Below are 20,019 nucleotides of genomic sequence, written 5' to 3'. Positions count from 1 at the left end.
TTCACGCCTGACGACATCATTATCCTAAACCGTGCAATCGTTTCCATGACAAAATAAAACATTAGCAGTGATTTGCTTCAATATATTTTTTTGCATCTTTTCCTTGAAATCACCTAAACTACTGTTCAAAGGTTTGGGGTCTGTATCATTTTTTTTAACCCTCTGAATGAATAATATTATTCATATTATTGAATTTATATGATTAGATATGGAATCATTAATTCATATTATTAGATATGGAATCCTTATTTTGTGTAAACCATTAAGATCAATGTTGCTACTGGTAACTAAATCTATTAAAATGTTTTTTTTTTCATTCGCTTTTTTATTTTCAACTGTTAATTTTTCAAAACTCTTAGTATCACAACAGATCATCAAAAGTGCACTTTTTTTCAAACATTTCAACATATTTTCAATTGTCTTAGTACAATACACACAATCACAAAGTATCCTTTTCACTACATAAAATAAGTGTTTCATCTTTATAAATGTTTCATTCACAGCAACTTCAGTCTTTCATAAAGCTCTTACATTTACATTTATTCATTTGGCAGACACTTTTATCCAAAGCGACTTACAGTTGAGGAATACTGTTCAAAATATTAAAAAGCTAGGACAGGAGGATAATAAGAGAACAGAAAAAGTGAAGGCATATAATTTGTATTTTTTATTATTATTATTATTATTGGAGGCGGTTAGATGCTCACGGAAGAGATGAGTTTTCAGTTGTTTCTTGAAGATAGTGAGGGATTCGGCTGTTCGGATGGCCATTCCACCAACAGGGTATGGTGAAAGAAAACATCCTTGAGAGTGATTTTGTGCCTCTCTGCGATGGGATCACGAGCCACCGTTCATTTACCGACCACAGGCTTCTGGAGGGGGTGATGCATAGGAGGAAGCGGAGGTATGAGGTCTTACTATCAAACTTTTCATTTGCATGTCTTCTCATTCAGTTTAATACATTATTTAATCTAACTCATCATAATGGTTAATCAGTGAATCATTTGGTGCATCTATAGATATAGATTCAATAGATATCGTTTTTAAAGAACTTGCTTGCAATTTACAGATAATCAAATGTAATGCATTATTTTGACACTATAAGCGATTTATCTTAGATGATAACCACTATTTTGTAAGTGTGTGTGTGTGTGTGGTTCAGGTAAACCCTAAAATGGCAATCTTTGAAATCCTTTTTGTTAAGTTTTAGGTTTAGGAGTAGGGTTAGTGTAGGGGGATAGAACATACAGTTTGTACAGTATAAAACCCATTACACCTATGGGATGTCACCATAATGATAGGAATACCAGTGTGTGTGTGTTTGTGTGTGTATACCTATGTAACCATATTTTGGGGATAAATTGGTACCCATAAGTTAGCAAAACCTGACAAAATTGCCAAAAACCTCCCTTGGATGATTTGATCCTCATTTGTAAAACTGTGTGTTTTGAAATTTGTGAACGTATAGTAGGATATAAGGGAGAGGAACTGATCAGAGATGTATCAGAAGAAGGGAGACAAATGGCATCAAATGCGCAAGTTAAATTACATTATGCCATGTGTTTGTGAAATCTAGCTAACAAAATATATATTGTGTGTTGGAGTGTTCCAGACGCTACATACCTTATATAGAACCATTACCATGGTAGAGACTGCACACTACTATAACTCACCTTTCATCTGAAAAGTTCAGCTATAGTATAGATTCAGTCACATGGCACAGTGAGGACATTTACTGCATTGACAGTAAACTCTGTTTTCGCTCAAAACCTTTTGGCCATGTCAGACCTTCATCACACCTTTTGATAACGCACTGGATAAATACTTATGCAAACATTATGTGTTTTATGTGAGTTATGCAAGTTGGGTAAGTGTACAATTATTGCCTGTATCACTGTAATTATTTCAGCAACAAAGGTGATTTGAGACATATATCTTGCATTGTTTGCTCTTGAGTTAACTGATTGTTAAAAGTACTAAACTGAAAGAAGATCATACTGTTGTGTTTTGGTGATTAAATCACATGTTCTCAATATATATTATAATAATCTTATGTTTTGAAACAATTATTATGTTGATTGAAAACATGTATAATTGTAATGAAAGCATGAGATCAGTTTTTAAAAGAATGACTAGTGATGCTATAAGTGTGATCAGTTTGGATTTTTGTTCGAAGAGTTTTGAAAATATACACTTGTGAAAATAGTACCAAAGTGAATACATTTTAAAAAAATTTTTTCTTTAATAGAAATTAAAAGATAAAAATAAAAGATTCAAAATATTAATAAATACTGTAATAGTACATAAATAATACAAAATTACACTGATTAAGATTTTTTAATTTACATTTGTGATTTAAAAAATGTATGAATCACAGGCTTGATGTGTTTAAAAGAAGTCGCTATGTTCACCAAAGCTGCAATATTTTTCATCAAAAAATATTATAATAATTTAATTAATCACTTTCTACTTTACTAGATGTTAAAATGTCATTTATTCATGTGATGGCAACACTGAATTTTCAGCAGACATGACTAAAGTCTTCAGTTTTACATGATCCTTCAGATATATACCTCAGAAATAGAAAACAGTAGTGCTATATATAAAGTCTTACCGACCCCAAACTACTGAACAGTAGTGCAACGTTCACACCAAATCAAGTGCACAATTATGATGAATCCATTAGATTGCCATAAGAATTGCACGAATTCCACCCTGACTGTATATACTTAAGTTACATTGTAAATCATAAAATAAATTTCTGTTTTATTGCCACAAAAAAAAAAAAAAAGATACAGGGGATTTTTTGTTGGTCATGCTCACCAAGAAAAACAAAATCTGGGGAAAAAAATAATTTGGGCCATACTGAGCTGTGGTGTGAACATAGCCGTATTGTCTAAATGAAATTAATAGGGCAGGTAACTGAATGTGTGCTAACTCACATTGTAAGCGTCACACTCATGAGTCAAGGACAACACGTAGAAAAAGAGACAGATTACATATTCATCAAAATGCTGGATCAGGCCACCACAGGCGAGTCCCTAAAGATGAGTGAAGTCACCGAGTGCATTACAAATACAACTGTAGTGCAAATTAGTGGGGGAAGTGTGGACGTGAGGTCTTTTTTATAATAGTTTCATATTAGGTGAGTATGAATTGTAAAGGTACTGAATCCATGTCTATGTTTGAGTATGCATACTGTGCGCAGCATGCACATTTCTGTAGGCACGGGATACCCAGCTGACCTACTTAACTGGGTATTGTATCCCACATGCAACCTGCTCAACTTAACCTTCCATTTCTAGTCTAACAAATTATTTAAGAGATTTTTAACATTTCTGCTCAAATGTTGCCAGCAACTAAATTACTGTCATATGCAGCATTTATTTCCAAGATGATAACCAAGATTGTAATGTGCAATTTGGTGAGGTCATATGACAATAATTTAGCACACTACTATTTAAAAAGTTTGTTTGTAATAAAATGTTTTACATAGTATTTTTTAGATAATAGTTGGTAGTAGAAACACATACGCTTCAATAACCATATGATACTGTTAATTAAAAACATGTTTGTTATATGAAATAAAATAAAATATAAATATTACATTAAAACATTTAAACTAAATGAAAATTAGTTGACTAATTTAATAACTAAAAATTAGTTACCTAATATTAATAACTGCAATCATATAAATAATGCTAAAATAACATTGTCATTGGTACATACTGCATAGTATGCACTGTATACTACACACCATTTAAAAAAAATAAAAATAGCATGTGAAAAAAATTTACTGTATATTTCAGCAACAAACATTTAAAACCGTAATATGCTTTTTTTATGTAATACAATCTCACTACACTGCATGTTTAATTTAAGTCCCCCTCAGTTGAAATCGCGGCCCAGAATGAAAGGGCACTTTAGCATCGTGATTAAAGGGGCAGGGGCTCGTGCCCCCCCGGCTTCCTCCTGTGCACGTCACTGGTCATTGTATTATGGAGTATTCTATTGGTACGCTGTCTATGCTGAACACAATCAGTGTGTGTCAGTGAGGCTCCATTTGAATGTCGAAAACTGATTGTACATAGGCAAGGATGTAAACATTTGTGCACCTGGATGAGTGGGAACCCCTAGTGTGGTCAGTCGGATGACTGGAAGTCTGTGTGTGCAGCACAGCCATTGGATAAATGGCTGATCGATGGGAAAACAGTGTTCAGGAATTGGCTGCTGAGGGTCTGTGGGTTTGACTGTCTTCATATTAACCTCCTTCTGTTGAGCTGTTTGCTGTTGCCTGGCAACCAGCAACTTCTTCTTTCAGAAGGATGTGTTTTGCGAGTGTGCAGACACAATGTTGAATGTTGCAAAAATGCAGTGATTATCCTAAACAGCGGGTTGCCTCCATATGTGTAATGGAATATCATATTACAATTTAACAAAATGATCAGTCAAACGTCTAACTCTGTGCACTGCTCTGATTCTCTTGGTAAGTTTCACTGCGAGCTGAGTGCTGAGTTGAATCTCCTGCAGACTTTGGTGCTGAGAGCAGCAGTTTGGGGCTGGACTCATGAATATGCACCATTCCAGCGAACGACAGATCGGAGAGAGAGACACACAGAGAGAGAGAGAGAGAGAGAGAGAGAGAGAGTAGCAAACCAGAGTAAAAGAGGAGGTGAGAGGGCGATGCAGGGGAAAAGATAGATAATACTGTAGATAGAACTACAGAAGGAATGATAGAACTATGGAACGAATGAATGATAGAATGATAGAACGATAGAGAGCTACAACTACAGAAAGAACGATAGAACGGTAGAATACTGGAACGAATGAATGATAGACAGAATGATTGATAGTTTGATAGATGGAATGATAGAATGATAGAATGATAGAACGATAGATAGATAGAACTACAGAAAGAATGACAAAATGATAGAACGCTGGAACAAATATCTATGTTGTATTCTGAATAAAATATTGAAATTTGAAACTTCCACATCATTGCATTCTGTTTTTATTCACAATTTGTACAGTGTCCCAACTTTTTTGGAATCGGGTTTGTAGATATAGATAGATACAACTACAGAAAGAATGACAGAATGATAGAATGCTGGAACAAATGATAGACAGAACGATATATAGATAGATAGATGCAACTATAGTAAGAACAATAGAACAACAGACCGATAGATAGAACGATAGAGAGCATGATACATAGAATGATAGAAAAATAGATATAGATACATACAACTATAGAAAGAATAATAGAACAATGAAACAAATTACAGATTTAAAGAACGATAGAATAACAGAAGTGATAGAACGATAGACAGACAGATAGACGCCTTCATTTCTAGCAACACTAATAATAATAACAACAATTCTCTTTATTATTATTGTTATTATTATATATTTCATTATTATTATTACAAATATGTTTCAACATATTAAATGAATTACCAATTACCATAAATCATTATATGGACCACTGTGGAGGAACACATAATTTCCCAGAACGCTTAAACTAAACTGTCCTTGGAGCCAAACAGAATTGACCCATCAGTTTGAAGTCCACCGCTGTCTTCACTAAATTCCTCTTCCTGTCATTCAAATAACATTTCAAACTCCTGCTTGTGAATTGAATTAATTCCTAATTTTTTCTCTTCTCAAGGAGTACAGTGTCGTTCCTCCAAAACTAACTGCCTTCTGTCTGCAGAAAGCATCTAAACTTCAGAGCCCCATTTTTCCTTTCCACTCCTCACAAGAGAGTGTGTTTCTGTCACTGAAATATCTGTATCTAAAACAAGCATATTGGTTGGTGAAGTTTAGTAAAATAGTTAATCAGCTGTGCTTCGCAGGGCCCCACTATTAGGCTACATAAATATCCCACAAACATAAAAACAATATTCTGCGTTCTGCACGGCTGCACCTTACAACAGACTACAGACAACTAACCGCCTGTTTTACCAGAGGACGTACTGCTACTGAAAACAAAATGAGGCGAGGAGAGGACATTTGTACCTCAAACAGAATTTAGTGATTAGCTAAAACTAATGAGCTTTGGCTTTTGATAATATTAGCCATTGGATTCCAACCTCATCTCTTGACCACTGGATCCCAACCTGACTTGATTTAACTATATTAAAGGGTGACAATTTCATTTGAATTTGTACGAAAACACAGGATTGTTAGAAAAAAAAGCATGAATCTCCAACCCTAATGGAGCTTCAGTTCATCCCCCGCACTTTTTTTCAGGCAAGTGTGTTCACATAGAGGCTTTCAAGAACCAGTGTGAATAAATCTAGATTTAAATGCAAAGAGACAAGATGCATGGCATGACGTTTTATTCATATCCAAAACGAAGCAATGTGAACATTATGGAGAGCTAAACACTCTCATGCAGTGTTTGTTTCATTCATACTTGAAGTCAAAGGGGGCTCTTGCGCAGAAAGTCCGAAACTGACTCATAGAAGTAATAACTTATGCCAGGAAATCCCTAATATGGACAAAGGCTCCCGGATATCGCTGCAAATGTTTTGACTGATGAAACATGAAGACAATACACAAGATTGTGGCAATATATGGTTCATATGTGTTTGTCTTCTCCAGATAATAAATAAATAAAGTATATGAATAATGCAGTGCTAATTTACATAGGCTATCATTTATAAGAAACTAGTATAGAAACTAAACACATATATATTACATATAGATATATATTAATATATATTATATGTGATAAAAATGGAAAAGATGTTTCTAGTCATATCTTAAAATTGTCATTAGGAAAACATAGGAAAAAAATCTTAAAGAATAAAAATGAATGGTTATTTCTTGATATTTCTGTCCCCCTCACTTCTGAAATGATGGCTATTTCCCAGGCTGGCGCTTCATTCTCATTTTTTTTTTTAATCGTACATTTACGTTTTTTGTACGCATTCCACCTAATGGTGGAGCTTACCTTTTTTTTTTTTTTTTTTTTAAAAAGATCATACGTTTTTATCAGTAAAGCCCAATTTATACTTCTGCGTCGAACCTACGCCGTAGCTTACGCATAGACGCACACGCATACGCCGTAGCCTGACGTGCACCTCTCCAAAAATCTAACAGCGCGTCAATTCTACGCGGACCGCAAGCGCTGTGATTGGTCTGCAAGAACCCCTCCCTCCATATGTACTTGAGTTTTGTGTGTGTTTGTGTGCACTTTAATATATTTTAATGTTACACATTTAATGTTTAATTATAATGTTTATATAAAATAAAACAAAGCAAAGAACAAGTGTCTTATCATTTATTATACTACATAGCATTATACATCAGTAGTTGTCCGCAACAAACAATGTTGATCTGCCGTGGTACAAGTCCTTGTGCAGATTTAACAAATGCCATCATCTCCTGTTCCGTTGTTGTCTCCTTTTTGTAGTTTTAAATAATGATTTAATGATTTGATATTTATTTGCCGCCGTCACGGCTATAATGCTTCTCCGACGAGCCACTTCTTATTCGGCTTTTTCCGTGGTACTGCGGATTACACCAGCAACATGCCCGTGGACACTGCAGACTAGCGGTTTGCATGTGTACTGCACGTACAGCGATGCAGAAGTATAAATGAAAACTGACGCATAGCCTACGGCGTAGGTCCGACGCAGAAGTATAAATCAGCCTTAAGGCTAACCGTCAGTGGGTGGTAAGTAGATCGAATTGTATGAATTCATATGAATTGACCACCAATTTGCCAAAATGTAAAATAGTTATAAATTGCCATGAGACTGTGTATTACTTCTTGTCTCTATAATCGTTTACTCTGAAATAGAAATAAACAAGTGAAGTTAATCATGCTAAATCTTGGCGTTGATCGCCTGCAGAGGGTATAAAAATATGAAAATGTGTCCTCTTTATTCAGATCTGAGGTGTCATTTACATGTGCAAAAATCACCTTTTCCACTTCTCAGATACCAGAACCACAAACATGCATTGTTTCTCTTTGAATTTATAATTACGTGATTAGCGTCCACATCAAAAACCGAAAAGCGTGTTTCAAAAACACAAATAGCTCAAAGCAAACATCCTCGAGATGTGCGCTGCAGCGCGTGAATCATAATTCAGGGATTCTGCTCTAGCTGGTGGTGAAAGTGTAAAAACTGCTGAAATAAAGACTTGTGTGGAATTAGGAACCTAATTAGGGTAATCTGTTTCTTCAAATAGGGCAGATTTGATGAAGGGCTGGTAGATGCCGAGAAAGAGAAAGCGTGCAAGGTGAGGGGGTAATGGGAATAGGGAAATGCAGGAAAAGCTTAGGCCCTGGTAAGAAAATAGCGCTAACCCGCAAGGCCCATCGACAGCGCATTCTCTCTTCCCCAGAGTTCATTAATTAGTTAATTAGTCTGAGCAGATGGCTGTGGTACACAAATCAGCAGCTCCGAGGGGTAGCTGGGCAGAGGCAGAGATGGAAGGTAAGGGCGCCTCAGATCTGGAGAGAACTTGCACATTGGTGGAGCGCTAATGCTAACGCAGATAGCCTGCTGCAGTACACAGTGCACATGTGCACGAGCACTCACAGCTCACTCTGGCCTTCTGCCTCTTCCTCCTCATAGCGTGTGTAAGGAATTTCAGATAGACACACATTTATATGAGGCTTCAGAAACACACAGGATCCTGAAACAAACGCTGTGTTTGTGTATGTGTGCTGCATTAGCATCGGTTTGAATGAATTCTCTGCTTCACTGCAGATTTAAAAAGGCGCTTCTGACGGTTATTTTTAGCATGTTCACATTTCTCCCTTCTGTCTCTATTCTTTCACTTGTTCTGTCTCTCTCTCCACCTCTCCCCCTTTCTCTGGCTCTCTTTCGTTTTATCTCTCTTTTGCTGTGTAAATGTGCATATGCATATAGCTCATACGGTTGTGGCTGGTGTCTGTGCACATGGGAGATGGATAGGGTCCAATTTTGTGCTAAACCTGCTTTTATGATGCAGAACACTGTTCTGTGTATTATTATTTTTTGCTTCCTTTGTGCATTTTTTCTGTTTGAAAATGCTTCATCCAATTCAATCATCCAATGGGGCTGGAATGGCAAGACACAAACGCGTAATCCTCTTCACCACTATAGAAAAACCTCTTTAAAGCAGAATAGAGAGAAAGGGAGGGAGACAGATAATACACTGAAAGGTTACTCTTATTCATCTATGTACCAAAATTCCTCACCCCTGCTAATAATCATCCTTTGTGCAACCTTTCAGGGCAGCGTACATGTATTTGTGTTTTTGTACAGTGTGGGCTATACAACATACTCAGTGTATGCACATTTTTTGTATGCATGGATATCTGCTGACCACTAGCCAAAATGTGCTGTATGCATCCTGTGTGGCATAATGTCAACCTTTTTTATTGACACATTTTTTGACAAACTTCTACACTAAATGCTTTTACACAGACTAAAATTCTGGAGTTATTAAATGTGTAGGGCTATAAATTAAGTAACAGTGTATATTGCAATGATTTAATGCATTTTTATTGGTTCACTATTTACTAATGACCTTGTCATGACAAGCATGAGAGCTAAAGATTTTGATTCATCTCTGTAAATCAGCTTAAAGGGGTCATATGATGTTGCTAAAAAGAACATTATTTGATGTATTTGGTGTAATTAAATGTGTTTATGCGGTTTAAGGTTCAAAAAACACATTATTTTCCACATACTGTACATTATTGTTTGCCCTCTATGCCCCGCCTTTCTGAAAGAGTCGATTTTTACAAAGCTCATCGGTCTGGAAAGTGAGGTGTGCTTTGATTGGCCAGCTATCCAGTGCGTTGTGATTGGCCGAATACCTCAAGCGTGTGATGGAAATGTTACACCCCTTACCATATTGTGATGCCGTGTCCCGGCCGGAGCGACGAGACAAAAACATTAAAACCCTTTATAAACTAGGCATTTTTTGCATCCTGTGGGGACATAATTATGCAATATAATGGCTTATACTGTCTTTTTACGCGTTGCGTTGCATCGCGCCTCGTAAATATCAAACCATGTCTGCATTTGTGATCGCAGAAATGACAAACAACAAGCGCTACTCTACACTGCTCAAAACTCACGTTTGAATCATCAGTGGCAAATTCTTTAAATATGAAAACATACTTACAGGCTGTGTGTCAGAACAGCCGGCATTGTAGTCTACTCTCCCAGGATCAGGAAACAGTCCTCCATAAAATGTGCTGCACACATCAGATTATTTGTGTCCTCTTTTGGAAGGCCAAACAAAGTTTTTTCCCTTTCGCAAAGAAACACAGTGTCTTCACAACATGGCGGTGGCGGTAGCAGCAACAATAAAGTTACGCCTTCTTTCTTTGTGTGAACATTTGGGCGGGGTTATGCAAATCTTCCCACATCGTGACGTAGACATGTGGGGGATGTGTTTAAACGAGGCGTTTTAGGAGGGCGTGGACCAGTCAACTTTTATAAAGAATATCTCTTTGGGTTTGAGACTTTAGACTTTGCAACTTTAGGGATCTTATCTATTCACGAACACCTTGTAACACTCCAAAGAGAAAGGAAAACTTGAAATCGCATCATATGACCCCTTTAGGGGAAGTCGTGGCCTAATGGTTAGAGAGTTGGACTAGTAACCCAAAGGATGCGGGTTCGAGTCTCGTACCGGCAGGGATTGTAGTTGGGGGGAGTGAATGTACAGCGCACTCTCCCACCTTATTTCTTGAACTAAGCATTTTAAAGCTACTTGGTTATAATGGTTGTTTGGCTGAAATAATGGGTTTTCTGATCAAATAATCCTTTTAACCCCTTTCAGAGCAAATACATAAACACTAAGTATCATCAAAATGCTTTTTTCTCCTACATCTCAGAATAGACAATATTCTACACTGAATCTCTCTTCTCTATTCGTACGCAAGCCGATATGAGAACGGCTAATACAAGATGCGTTTGATCAGTGTATGAATTAAACACACTTGAGAACACACACAGGCCAGAACTACTTCACTTACAACTTTGAATCAGATCACTTCATCTCCACAGGGAACTGTTTCATTTACCTCAGTCTGTTTAGATTGATATTCAATCTGTCATTCTTGAAGGTAAACTTAGCCTGGCCTTCTGCATTCATTATGCATCCATGGAGAATGGGAGGCAAACCTGCCTCTGTGCAGAAACAGCCCAAAAAGCAGATCTTTCACACTATGCATGAAACATTCCTTGTGAATCTTTGATATGACACCTAAACCAAACTCGAAACTTAAGTGTACTTTAATGTTGTTACTAACAGCTAGGAAATGCAGTCATAATTGTGTCTTTTTTACAGTTTAGTGCCACTGAAAGTGGAATATAGGCTTTTACTTCTCCCCGATTGGGTTATTGTAATTCTTATATCCTAAAATCACTTTTCAATATCTTTAAATTGACAAAGAGCAGTACTCTACTTCTAGAGTTTCGTCCGTTTCTTCTTCCTGATTAAATTACTGTAATTCTTCTATTCCAGATGAGGCCACTTAATGTGTTAAAGTTGAAGTAGATTAGAACACCATATCTAGATGCTAATAACACAAAAATACTAAAAAAAAATGAAGAGAATAAAATCAATATTCTTCTAAAATCTCTCTGATGGCTTCATATAATTCACAAAATAGATTTTACAATTCAATAACCAAGCTCTATACAGTTGTACACTACAACTTCCTCCCCTTCTTTTCATCACAACCTTTTCAACATTTTTCTTTATGTTCTCTGAATAAAATAAAATAAATCAGCTTTATAGATGAACATCCAATCTAATAATTCAGGAACTAAATGAGAATAGTGTTCCTTCTAAAACTCAAAACACCAGTAATCAGTTTTGATTTACCGTATTGTTCTTTGAATTAACTTACTATTCAAACATAAAGGTAAATATTACAATAAATAAACTATATATATATATCAGGGCCTGAATTCCCCCTTTAGGTGGCTCTTATGGGGGGGATTTAATTTGAGGGGGGAGTTAGGATATTTTTTTAGATGTATTTTTAAACTACAATCATCCAACCTAAATGTTTCGTCACCAGTGTATTTGTGTTTTACAATGTTGTTGATTCATATTTATATTGTGAGGAAGATTCTTAAAAAGAACTTTGATTTCAAACTCTGAACTGAATATATTTTAACTAAAAAGACAAGTAAACAGTCAGTAATAAATAAGAATATATAAATGACAAACAATGGCACAAACAAATACAATAACAAGATACAACTAAAATTAACTGTGCTTTAAGTTTTCAGGTATAACAGTAATATTCAGGTACAGAAATACCACAGAAACTGAATAATCTATTTAACTTTAAAATAACACTGGTTAGTCTTCAATGTATAAAAAACAGACAGCGGCAGGTTTATTTAGGTTGCTGTCTCTTTAAGACCTCATGCACTGATCTAACTGTTGCACATAAGTTTTGTTTCTCAACTGTTTACGTTCACTTAATAGCCTATATACTGACAATGTTTAGTATAAATCGACTGTTTATGTATTTTGACATAATTTTGTATGTACTTGGCTGTTTACGCGCAATAAGATGCAACACAACTTCATTCTGTAGTTGCGCACTTTAAGATGCGGCTCTATGTGCACGCGCTCTGGGTGTGAGCTCACAGAAAGGGGTCTCACAGAGAGCGCGCAAGCAATGAATTGAGCACTCGAATGTTTAAAATTGTAAGACTGAAAAGCATGTGCAAACGATACATTCCGTCATCTTTCACACTGAAATATTTGCGGGAATTTCCCACGCTACAAGCACGGAAACTGCGGGAATCAGTAGAATTATGAGCAATCCCCGCAATCCTGCACCGAAATTCAAGCCCTGTGTGTATATATATATATATATATATATATATATATATATACTGCACAAACATTCACACAAGAAATTTTATGGAATTTTTCACTCACAAGTCTTCTGAAGCAACACAATATCACTCAAAATCTCATTTGCACTTACATTCAAAAATGGCATGTCAAGACATGTTGCAGCAGCTTTGGCATGAGAATCAATGATGTTCGACTTCACTGATGCCAAATCTGGTGCAACATGACTTGACATGCCATATTTAAAAGTATGAATGAGATTTGACGTTTATGGTGAAGGGGTAGATTTTAAGCAAACTTTGACACTTTTTATTTCATTTTGGAGCTTGACAGTCCATTTTGCCATTCAAAAAGGACAGACAGAGCATACTGAAAACTATCATCTTTCATGTGCCAAAGAAAGACTGTCATACAAGTTTGGAACATGGGGTGAGTAAATGATGACTGAAGTTTAATTTGGGGGTAAACTATCCTTTAAATGTCATAAACTAAATTTGAATGAACAAGAACTATCATAAGACAACTGCAACAGTTTTTTATCTCTTATGGTACGTGGAGACAATTATATACGCACAAATGGGGCATTAAAAGACTTGCTATAATGTTGTACTTACCCAGAACACCCAACCTGTAGTTCATAGTGACGACAATCACGTTTCCATAGGCAGCAAGAACGCTTGCATCAAACAAGTTTCCCGTTCCCTCCATGTATGAACCACCATGGATAAACAACATCACAGGCTTCTTCCGACGATCTCTTATATCTGTGTAAAACATAAACATGCATAAAAATGATTACGTGAACGCATGTTTTATTAATTAATACCAATAATGATCTGCTTAGTGAGTAAACCGTGAAAGCCTGATATTATGCACTTAAGAGCTCTTGTTTATATAAAAAACATTATTTTTTAAATAAAAATAAAATGTATATTTTATTTATATATTTTTATAAATAAAAATATATTTATTTGACCCTCTAACTCTAGCACTCTATTCTAATTCTACTCTTAAAAAAAGAGTACTCTATTTATTTACTAACTGCTTGTTTTCTTTAAAAAAAACAAAAAACAAAAACAAAAACTAACAATTGCTTCTCTAATCTTTTTGCATTCTATCTATTTGTTTTCTTTTTATTTATTATACAATTATAATTCTGACTTTCTGACTTCTGATTAACAAAAGCAAAGAAGGCCTCTAACACTAGCTTGCTCTATTCTTTTTCTATTCTATCTGTTTTCTTTTTATTTATTATATGATTAAAAAAAACTGCATTAAGCTAACTGAGACTTGTTATAGCACTTGCATATCATTGCTTTTTTTGTTGATTTTGATTGCTTTCATTGTCCTCATTTGTAAGTCGCTTTGGATAAAAACGTCTGCTAAATGTCTAAATGTAAATGTAAAAAATTAAGAAATATATAGTCCATATAAACTACAGTTCAAAAGTTTGGGCTCAGTAAGATTTTGTAATGTTTTTGTAAAAAGTCTTTAATGTAAAAGTCTTTAATGCTCACCAAGGCTGCATATATTTAATCAAAAATACAGTAAAAAGAGTAAAACTGTGGAATAATATTACAATTTAAAGTAATGATGTTATTTTTTAATACTTTTTAATATGTAATTTTTCCCATGATGGCAATGCTGAATTTTCATCAGCCATTACTCTCGTTCTAATATGCTGATTTGGTGCTCAAGGAGCATTTCTGATTATAATCCTATATTATTATTATATTATTATTACCTATTATTATTACATATTTTGTTGAAAACGGTTGTGCTGCTTAATATCTTTGTGGAAATCTATTAATGAATAGAAAGTTCAAAATAATAACATTTATTTGAGATTTAAATCTTTTATAAACATCATTACTGTCACTTTTGATCAACTTAATCCTTTCTGAATAAAAGTATTAATTTCTTTCAATTGTTTTTCTAATCTTACATCCCAATTTTTTTTATGGTATTGTATATAACATCACAGATGTACAGCTACTGTATATATTAATGTATATATAGAATGCAGGAATGGATTATTGTCTGTAATTTGTAAAAGAATAAGGTATATGAATACATTTCCGGCTTGTTTAGTGTGCTGATGCCCCAGTTTTTTAGTTAGAAGATATGTTAGGATTAGAACAATAGCTTACTGCTTATTACATACTACACAGTGTACACACTGTATACTGCCTACTCTTTTTCTAAAAAAAGATTGTGGAACAGTATTAGTGGAATTAGCAATGTGTTACCATTTGATGGTCAGATCAAATAATGAGTCAAGGAAGAGAAGGTAAAAAACAGTGGTTGATATTGCTTCCAGTTCACTTGTCATTCTTAAAATAGAAGGTCAGGTTGAGCACACTGCATTATGGGATACCGTACTGTGTGAGTGCTGTATGTGCTGTTGCATATGGCATATAATGGCAAATTTAGTAGGTCATACCGCAGAAATAGAATAGTATATTAGTACACGATTTCTGACCATATCCTCAATCGTCTCCTCGCACTCTGGGATCTTTTAGCATGGCCTGCCTTGCATTGGCTCATCATTTCTGCACTCTGCTGGCACAGTCTGTCTGTTTCTCTTCCAAAACTCTGTTGCTTCTGATGTATCTCTGTATCAGTTAGTACCATCTGTGTGCGTTTCTCTCTCTTTCTCTGCTCAGTATACTTGGAATACAAAAGCTCCAATAGGTCAGACGGGCCCTTTGACCCTCTTCCACCATCTCACATCTTGGATTCCCCTCTAGGTGCTGCATTGATAGAGTCCCTACCTTTCATGCTCCCTCGTGTGGTACCTTCTCTGTCCTTCGACCCCATCTAAACTCCCCCATCTCAAGTCTCCAGATAGGTATATTCTGTCTGTTTTATATTCAGCTCTATATGTGCTGTTCAACGGTACAGGTTGTTCCCCTGTGTTTGAGTTGCACATGCTCATGCATATATGCATATGCTCTCAGAGATGCTTGTGTGTGTGTGAATGCGTGTGAGTGCGAGGGCATTCGGAGATGTCCAGTTAGCCAGTGCTTCTGTGGTGTGCAAGAGCTGTAGATAATTCATATGAAAACCAGACCATGCAGAAACATAAATAACTACCACGACATCTGTTTACCCCGAGAGAGAAAGAGGGGGTCTGAGAGAAAGAAAGAGAGTGGGTGAGAGAGATGGGGGAAATCATAAAAGCAAGGGTGAGACAGATAAAGAGAGAGAGAGAGAGAGAGAGGGAGAGAAAGAGAGAGCGGGAGAGAAAGAGGGAGAGAAAGAGGGAGAGAAAGAGAGCGACAGGAAGAGATCGAGATGTGAAAAGGAAATGGCACACAAAAGAGAATAAAATAAAAGTTACACAGACCAAGGTCCTTTCACGGACACACAAAATCACACACACACACACACACACAGACACACACACACACACACACAGACACACACACACACACACACAGACACACACACACACACACACAGACACACACACACACACACACAGACACACACACACACACACACAGGCACACACACACACACACACACAAGCAGCTGTGATGCTGAGTCGCTATGGAAACTGCCTCATCTCTCTCTCTCTCTGTCTAATAGAAGCTCACCAGCACTGACTCACTCATGCCTGTTGCCACGGAAACAAATTCTACGCACGTATTTGCACGCCTGCCTGCATCACCACCTGAATCTCGGGTTACAAACGCATTACAGCGACTGCACCTTCACACACACACTTTTTCGTCTTAATCTTTGCACGCACACAAACACCTCTTCTTGTAGACAAACATATCTCTTTATACAAACAAACACACACATCATACAAAACCTATGTGCAATCACGCATGAACATGCTTGCACACTCGTGCACAAGTACGGGCACTCGTATGAATGAACACATTTCTAAGTTCACTTTGAATACTGAGACCAATGGAAATATAAAAAAGTTTTAGCAGAATGTCTCTTTCACACAATACTAATATTAGACTGTTATATTTCTTTTCCCTGGCTTTGATACGTGTTGTTTCACACCCTCGACGCAGCTGAACGGTGTAAGAGTTACTTGGTAGACGTTGGTGTTGAAGCAATGACACCTCTGATTCAGCCAATCAGATAGGACTGTGTGGAGCAGGTGTGCTGTTAACAGCCAATCAGATGATGGGAAATCTTTTTCAGGCTGGAACTGCTTTTTGTCATCGTGAAGCAACACCATGATGCCCGTAGGAAAGAAAAATCACAATTCACACTTGTTTCTCCTAGGCATCATTGCAATTAAATGGAGAGCTAGCGGGGATTTAAGGTATAGAAATCTTATATGTACAATAACGTTCAAAAGTTAGAATTATTTTTTTTTTGAGAATGTTTTAAAAGAAATGTATTCTTTTTTTCATTAAACTGATCAAAGTGACAGTAAATATATTTATAATACACACTTCTCCTCTACAAATTTCTACTCTAAATAACTGCTATTCTTTTGATCGGAATCCTGAAAAAAAAAAAATGTATAATGGTTTCCACAAAAATATCAACATTGATAATGATAAGAAATGTTTCTCTAGCAGCAAATCAGCTTACTCAAATGAATTTTGCATCACAGGAATAATTGACATTTTAAAATATATTAAAATAGAAATGATATATATATATATATATATATATATATATATAAACTAAAATGTTCAATTTTAATGATATTTCAAAATTATACTGTTTTTACTGTAAATATGTCTCAAACTGAAGGTGTCTCAAATTGATTTCAATATGAACAGTTCTCATCAAATTATTTCAAGATCAAATAATAAACATGCTAATATAATGCTATTTGCATTCATTTTATAGGTTTGTACTCTAACTATATGCCAAATATTGTCTCATTTTTATTTCTCCACAGGATATTTCAGAGAATCATGAAGAAATTATAACTCTGCGATTTTTTTTTTCTATGGAACACAAAAGGAATCATTCATCAGAATGTCCAAGCAGCTTTTTGTTATAAAATGAAAGTGAATGGTGACCAAGATTTGACAAGCAAAATGTTTAGTGAAAGCTTTCAGTCAATTTAAATGTAGTCATCTATCGTATGACTTCAGAAGGCTTGGAATACTGCAGACGAGTCATTTGGACTGCTTTTATAAAGCCTGACTAAAGCTTTGACAAACTCTCACTTTCCCTGAATGGGGCATCTTGTATATTCAGCTAAACATCTTCTTTTGTGTTCCAAGCAAGAAAGAAAGTTTGCAAGTACATAAGGATGAGTAAATGATGCTTGGGTTTGTGAATAATACTGAATAAATGTAGAATCAAATGCTGTAAAAGCAGATTTCACCAAGCTGACTTTTTTTTTTTTCTGCTGCAGTATTGAGATATTTTTTGTGTGTGATGCATTGAAGAGAAGCACACAGAATCCACAAACATCTTATCTGGGACAACCCTGCTTACGAATCCATGAGTATAATCTTGTGTGTGTGTGTGTGTGTGTGTGTGTATGAGTGAGGGAAGAATGGGGAGACACAGGAAGAGAGAGAGACCATATGCAATGCTTTAGTCTCAATATGGGATGGAAAGAGTTAGAAATAAAGCGAGAGAGAGAGAGAGAGAGAGAGAGAGTGAGAGAGCAAGCACAATGCCCAGATCCTTTCAACAGAGGCCTTAGTATCCTATTCGCTTCAAAACATCCTCAAAATACAAGAACGCTATTCTGTCTCACCTCCTCCAAGCCTGCATCTCTCTCTCTTCCTCTCCTATGCCGCACCTCCCCCTCCCTCTTTCCCTTGATCTCCTGCTTTTCCTTCTACTCTCTCCCCCTCTCCTCAACTCTGCCTTCAACTTTGCCTCTTTGCTCTCGTTATGGGACTTTCTACACCTCTCCAGCTTTTGTTCTTTTCCGTCTGGGCTTTTCTCAACATTATTTACAGGAAAGCAGAGAGACAGGGGAACGGGAATGGACACGATGGATTCGAACCCGGGTTCCTGTGAGCCACCGGCTCTCGTACGTCGTGAGCAAATGCGCTACCTTTTTGTGCCACGACCATCCCTCCCTTCTTGTTCCTGTCTGCCGCCCACACATCCTCTCTCACTTTCAAAGCTCCATGAATCTCATTTCATCAGATACTAGTCTTTATCACAACCTTTTTTTTAGCGATCTTTCCCCCTCCGTGCTCTCAAATTGGTGATCTGAGCGTACCCCTCTCCTCCTCTCTTTCATCTCTCCTCTCTTTCGTTCTCCTCCTTTCCTCCATCGCTGCTGTGTGTTTCCTCTCCTCTTCTCTCCCGTGCTCAGAGACACAAAATTGGATTAGCTGGCAGTGTCTCTATTTAAACCTCTGCAATTAGAGACGCCCGGATTCCGAGAACTCAGTGCATACAGCACAAGCCCTGCACATGCACAGACATATTTGCTATAAAAAGTGATAGTCATTTTAAATGGAAAGAGCATGAGCATGGAATAACGATACTGTAAAAGCCTGGTAATTGTTCAACTATCTATTACCTAGTCATATATTAGTAATATTAAAGTAAGTCATATAGGTTTGGCATATCATGACAGCGAGTAAATGTTTTTTGGTTGAACTATCCCTTGAAGAAGGCAAGGCTTATACTTTTACAGTAAATTACAGAAAGTATAATGTTCTCTCCACTTGTAAAGAACAAGTCCCTGGGTGATACTAAAAAAGTCATATTTCTTATTATTTATTTTAGTACATGTTACATTTAGTTTAGTTAATTTAAAAATGTACTGTCAATACATGTTTGTGGTTCATGTTTATGAACTCATCGTCATCATGTGTGTGAACACATCATCATATATATATATATATATATAGTGGGGCAAAAAAGTATTTAGTCAGCCACCAATTGTGCAAGTTCTCCCACTTAAAAAGATGAGAGAGGCCTGTAATTTTCATCATAGGTATACCTCAACTATGAGAGACAAAATTAGAAAAAAAATCCAGAAAATCACATTGTAGGATTTTTAAAGAATTTATTTGCAAATTATGGTGGAAAATAAGTATTTGGTCAATAACAAAATTTCATCTCAATACTTTGTTATATACCCTTTGTTGGCAATGACAGAGGTCAAACGTTTTCTGTAAGTCTTCACAAGGTTGTCACACACTGTTGCTGGTATTTTGGCCCATTCCTCCATCCAGATCTCCTCTAGAGCAGTAATGTTGTGGGGCTGTC

The 20,019-nt window shown here is 36.2% G+C and overlaps 1 protein-coding gene across 1 annotated transcript in view; it reads right to left on the bottom strand.

Annotated features, from left to right (window-relative positions):
- Positions 1–20,019, bottom strand: part of LOC107586199 (neuroligin-2-like) — a 38,583-nt gene that overhangs the window by 14,808 nt on the left and 3,756 nt on the right. The window contains exon 3 of the mRNA XM_016273465.1: positions 13,455–13,604. Within this exon, the coding sequence (XP_016128951.1) occupies positions 13,455–13,604 (150 nt within the window). The remainder of the gene's footprint in view (positions 1–13,454; positions 13,605–20,019) is intronic.

The sequence above is a fragment of the Sinocyclocheilus grahami genome, unplaced genomic scaffold (assembly GCF_001515645.1).
Source record: "Sinocyclocheilus grahami isolate Dianchi unplaced genomic scaffold, SAMN03320097.WGS_v1.1 scaffold78.1, whole genome shotgun sequence".
NCBI lineage: Eukaryota > Metazoa > Chordata > Actinopteri > Cypriniformes > Cyprinidae > Sinocyclocheilus > Sinocyclocheilus grahami.
The sequence above is the reverse complement of the archived record's forward strand: the minus strand, read 5'-3'. Positions and strand labels throughout refer to the sequence as shown.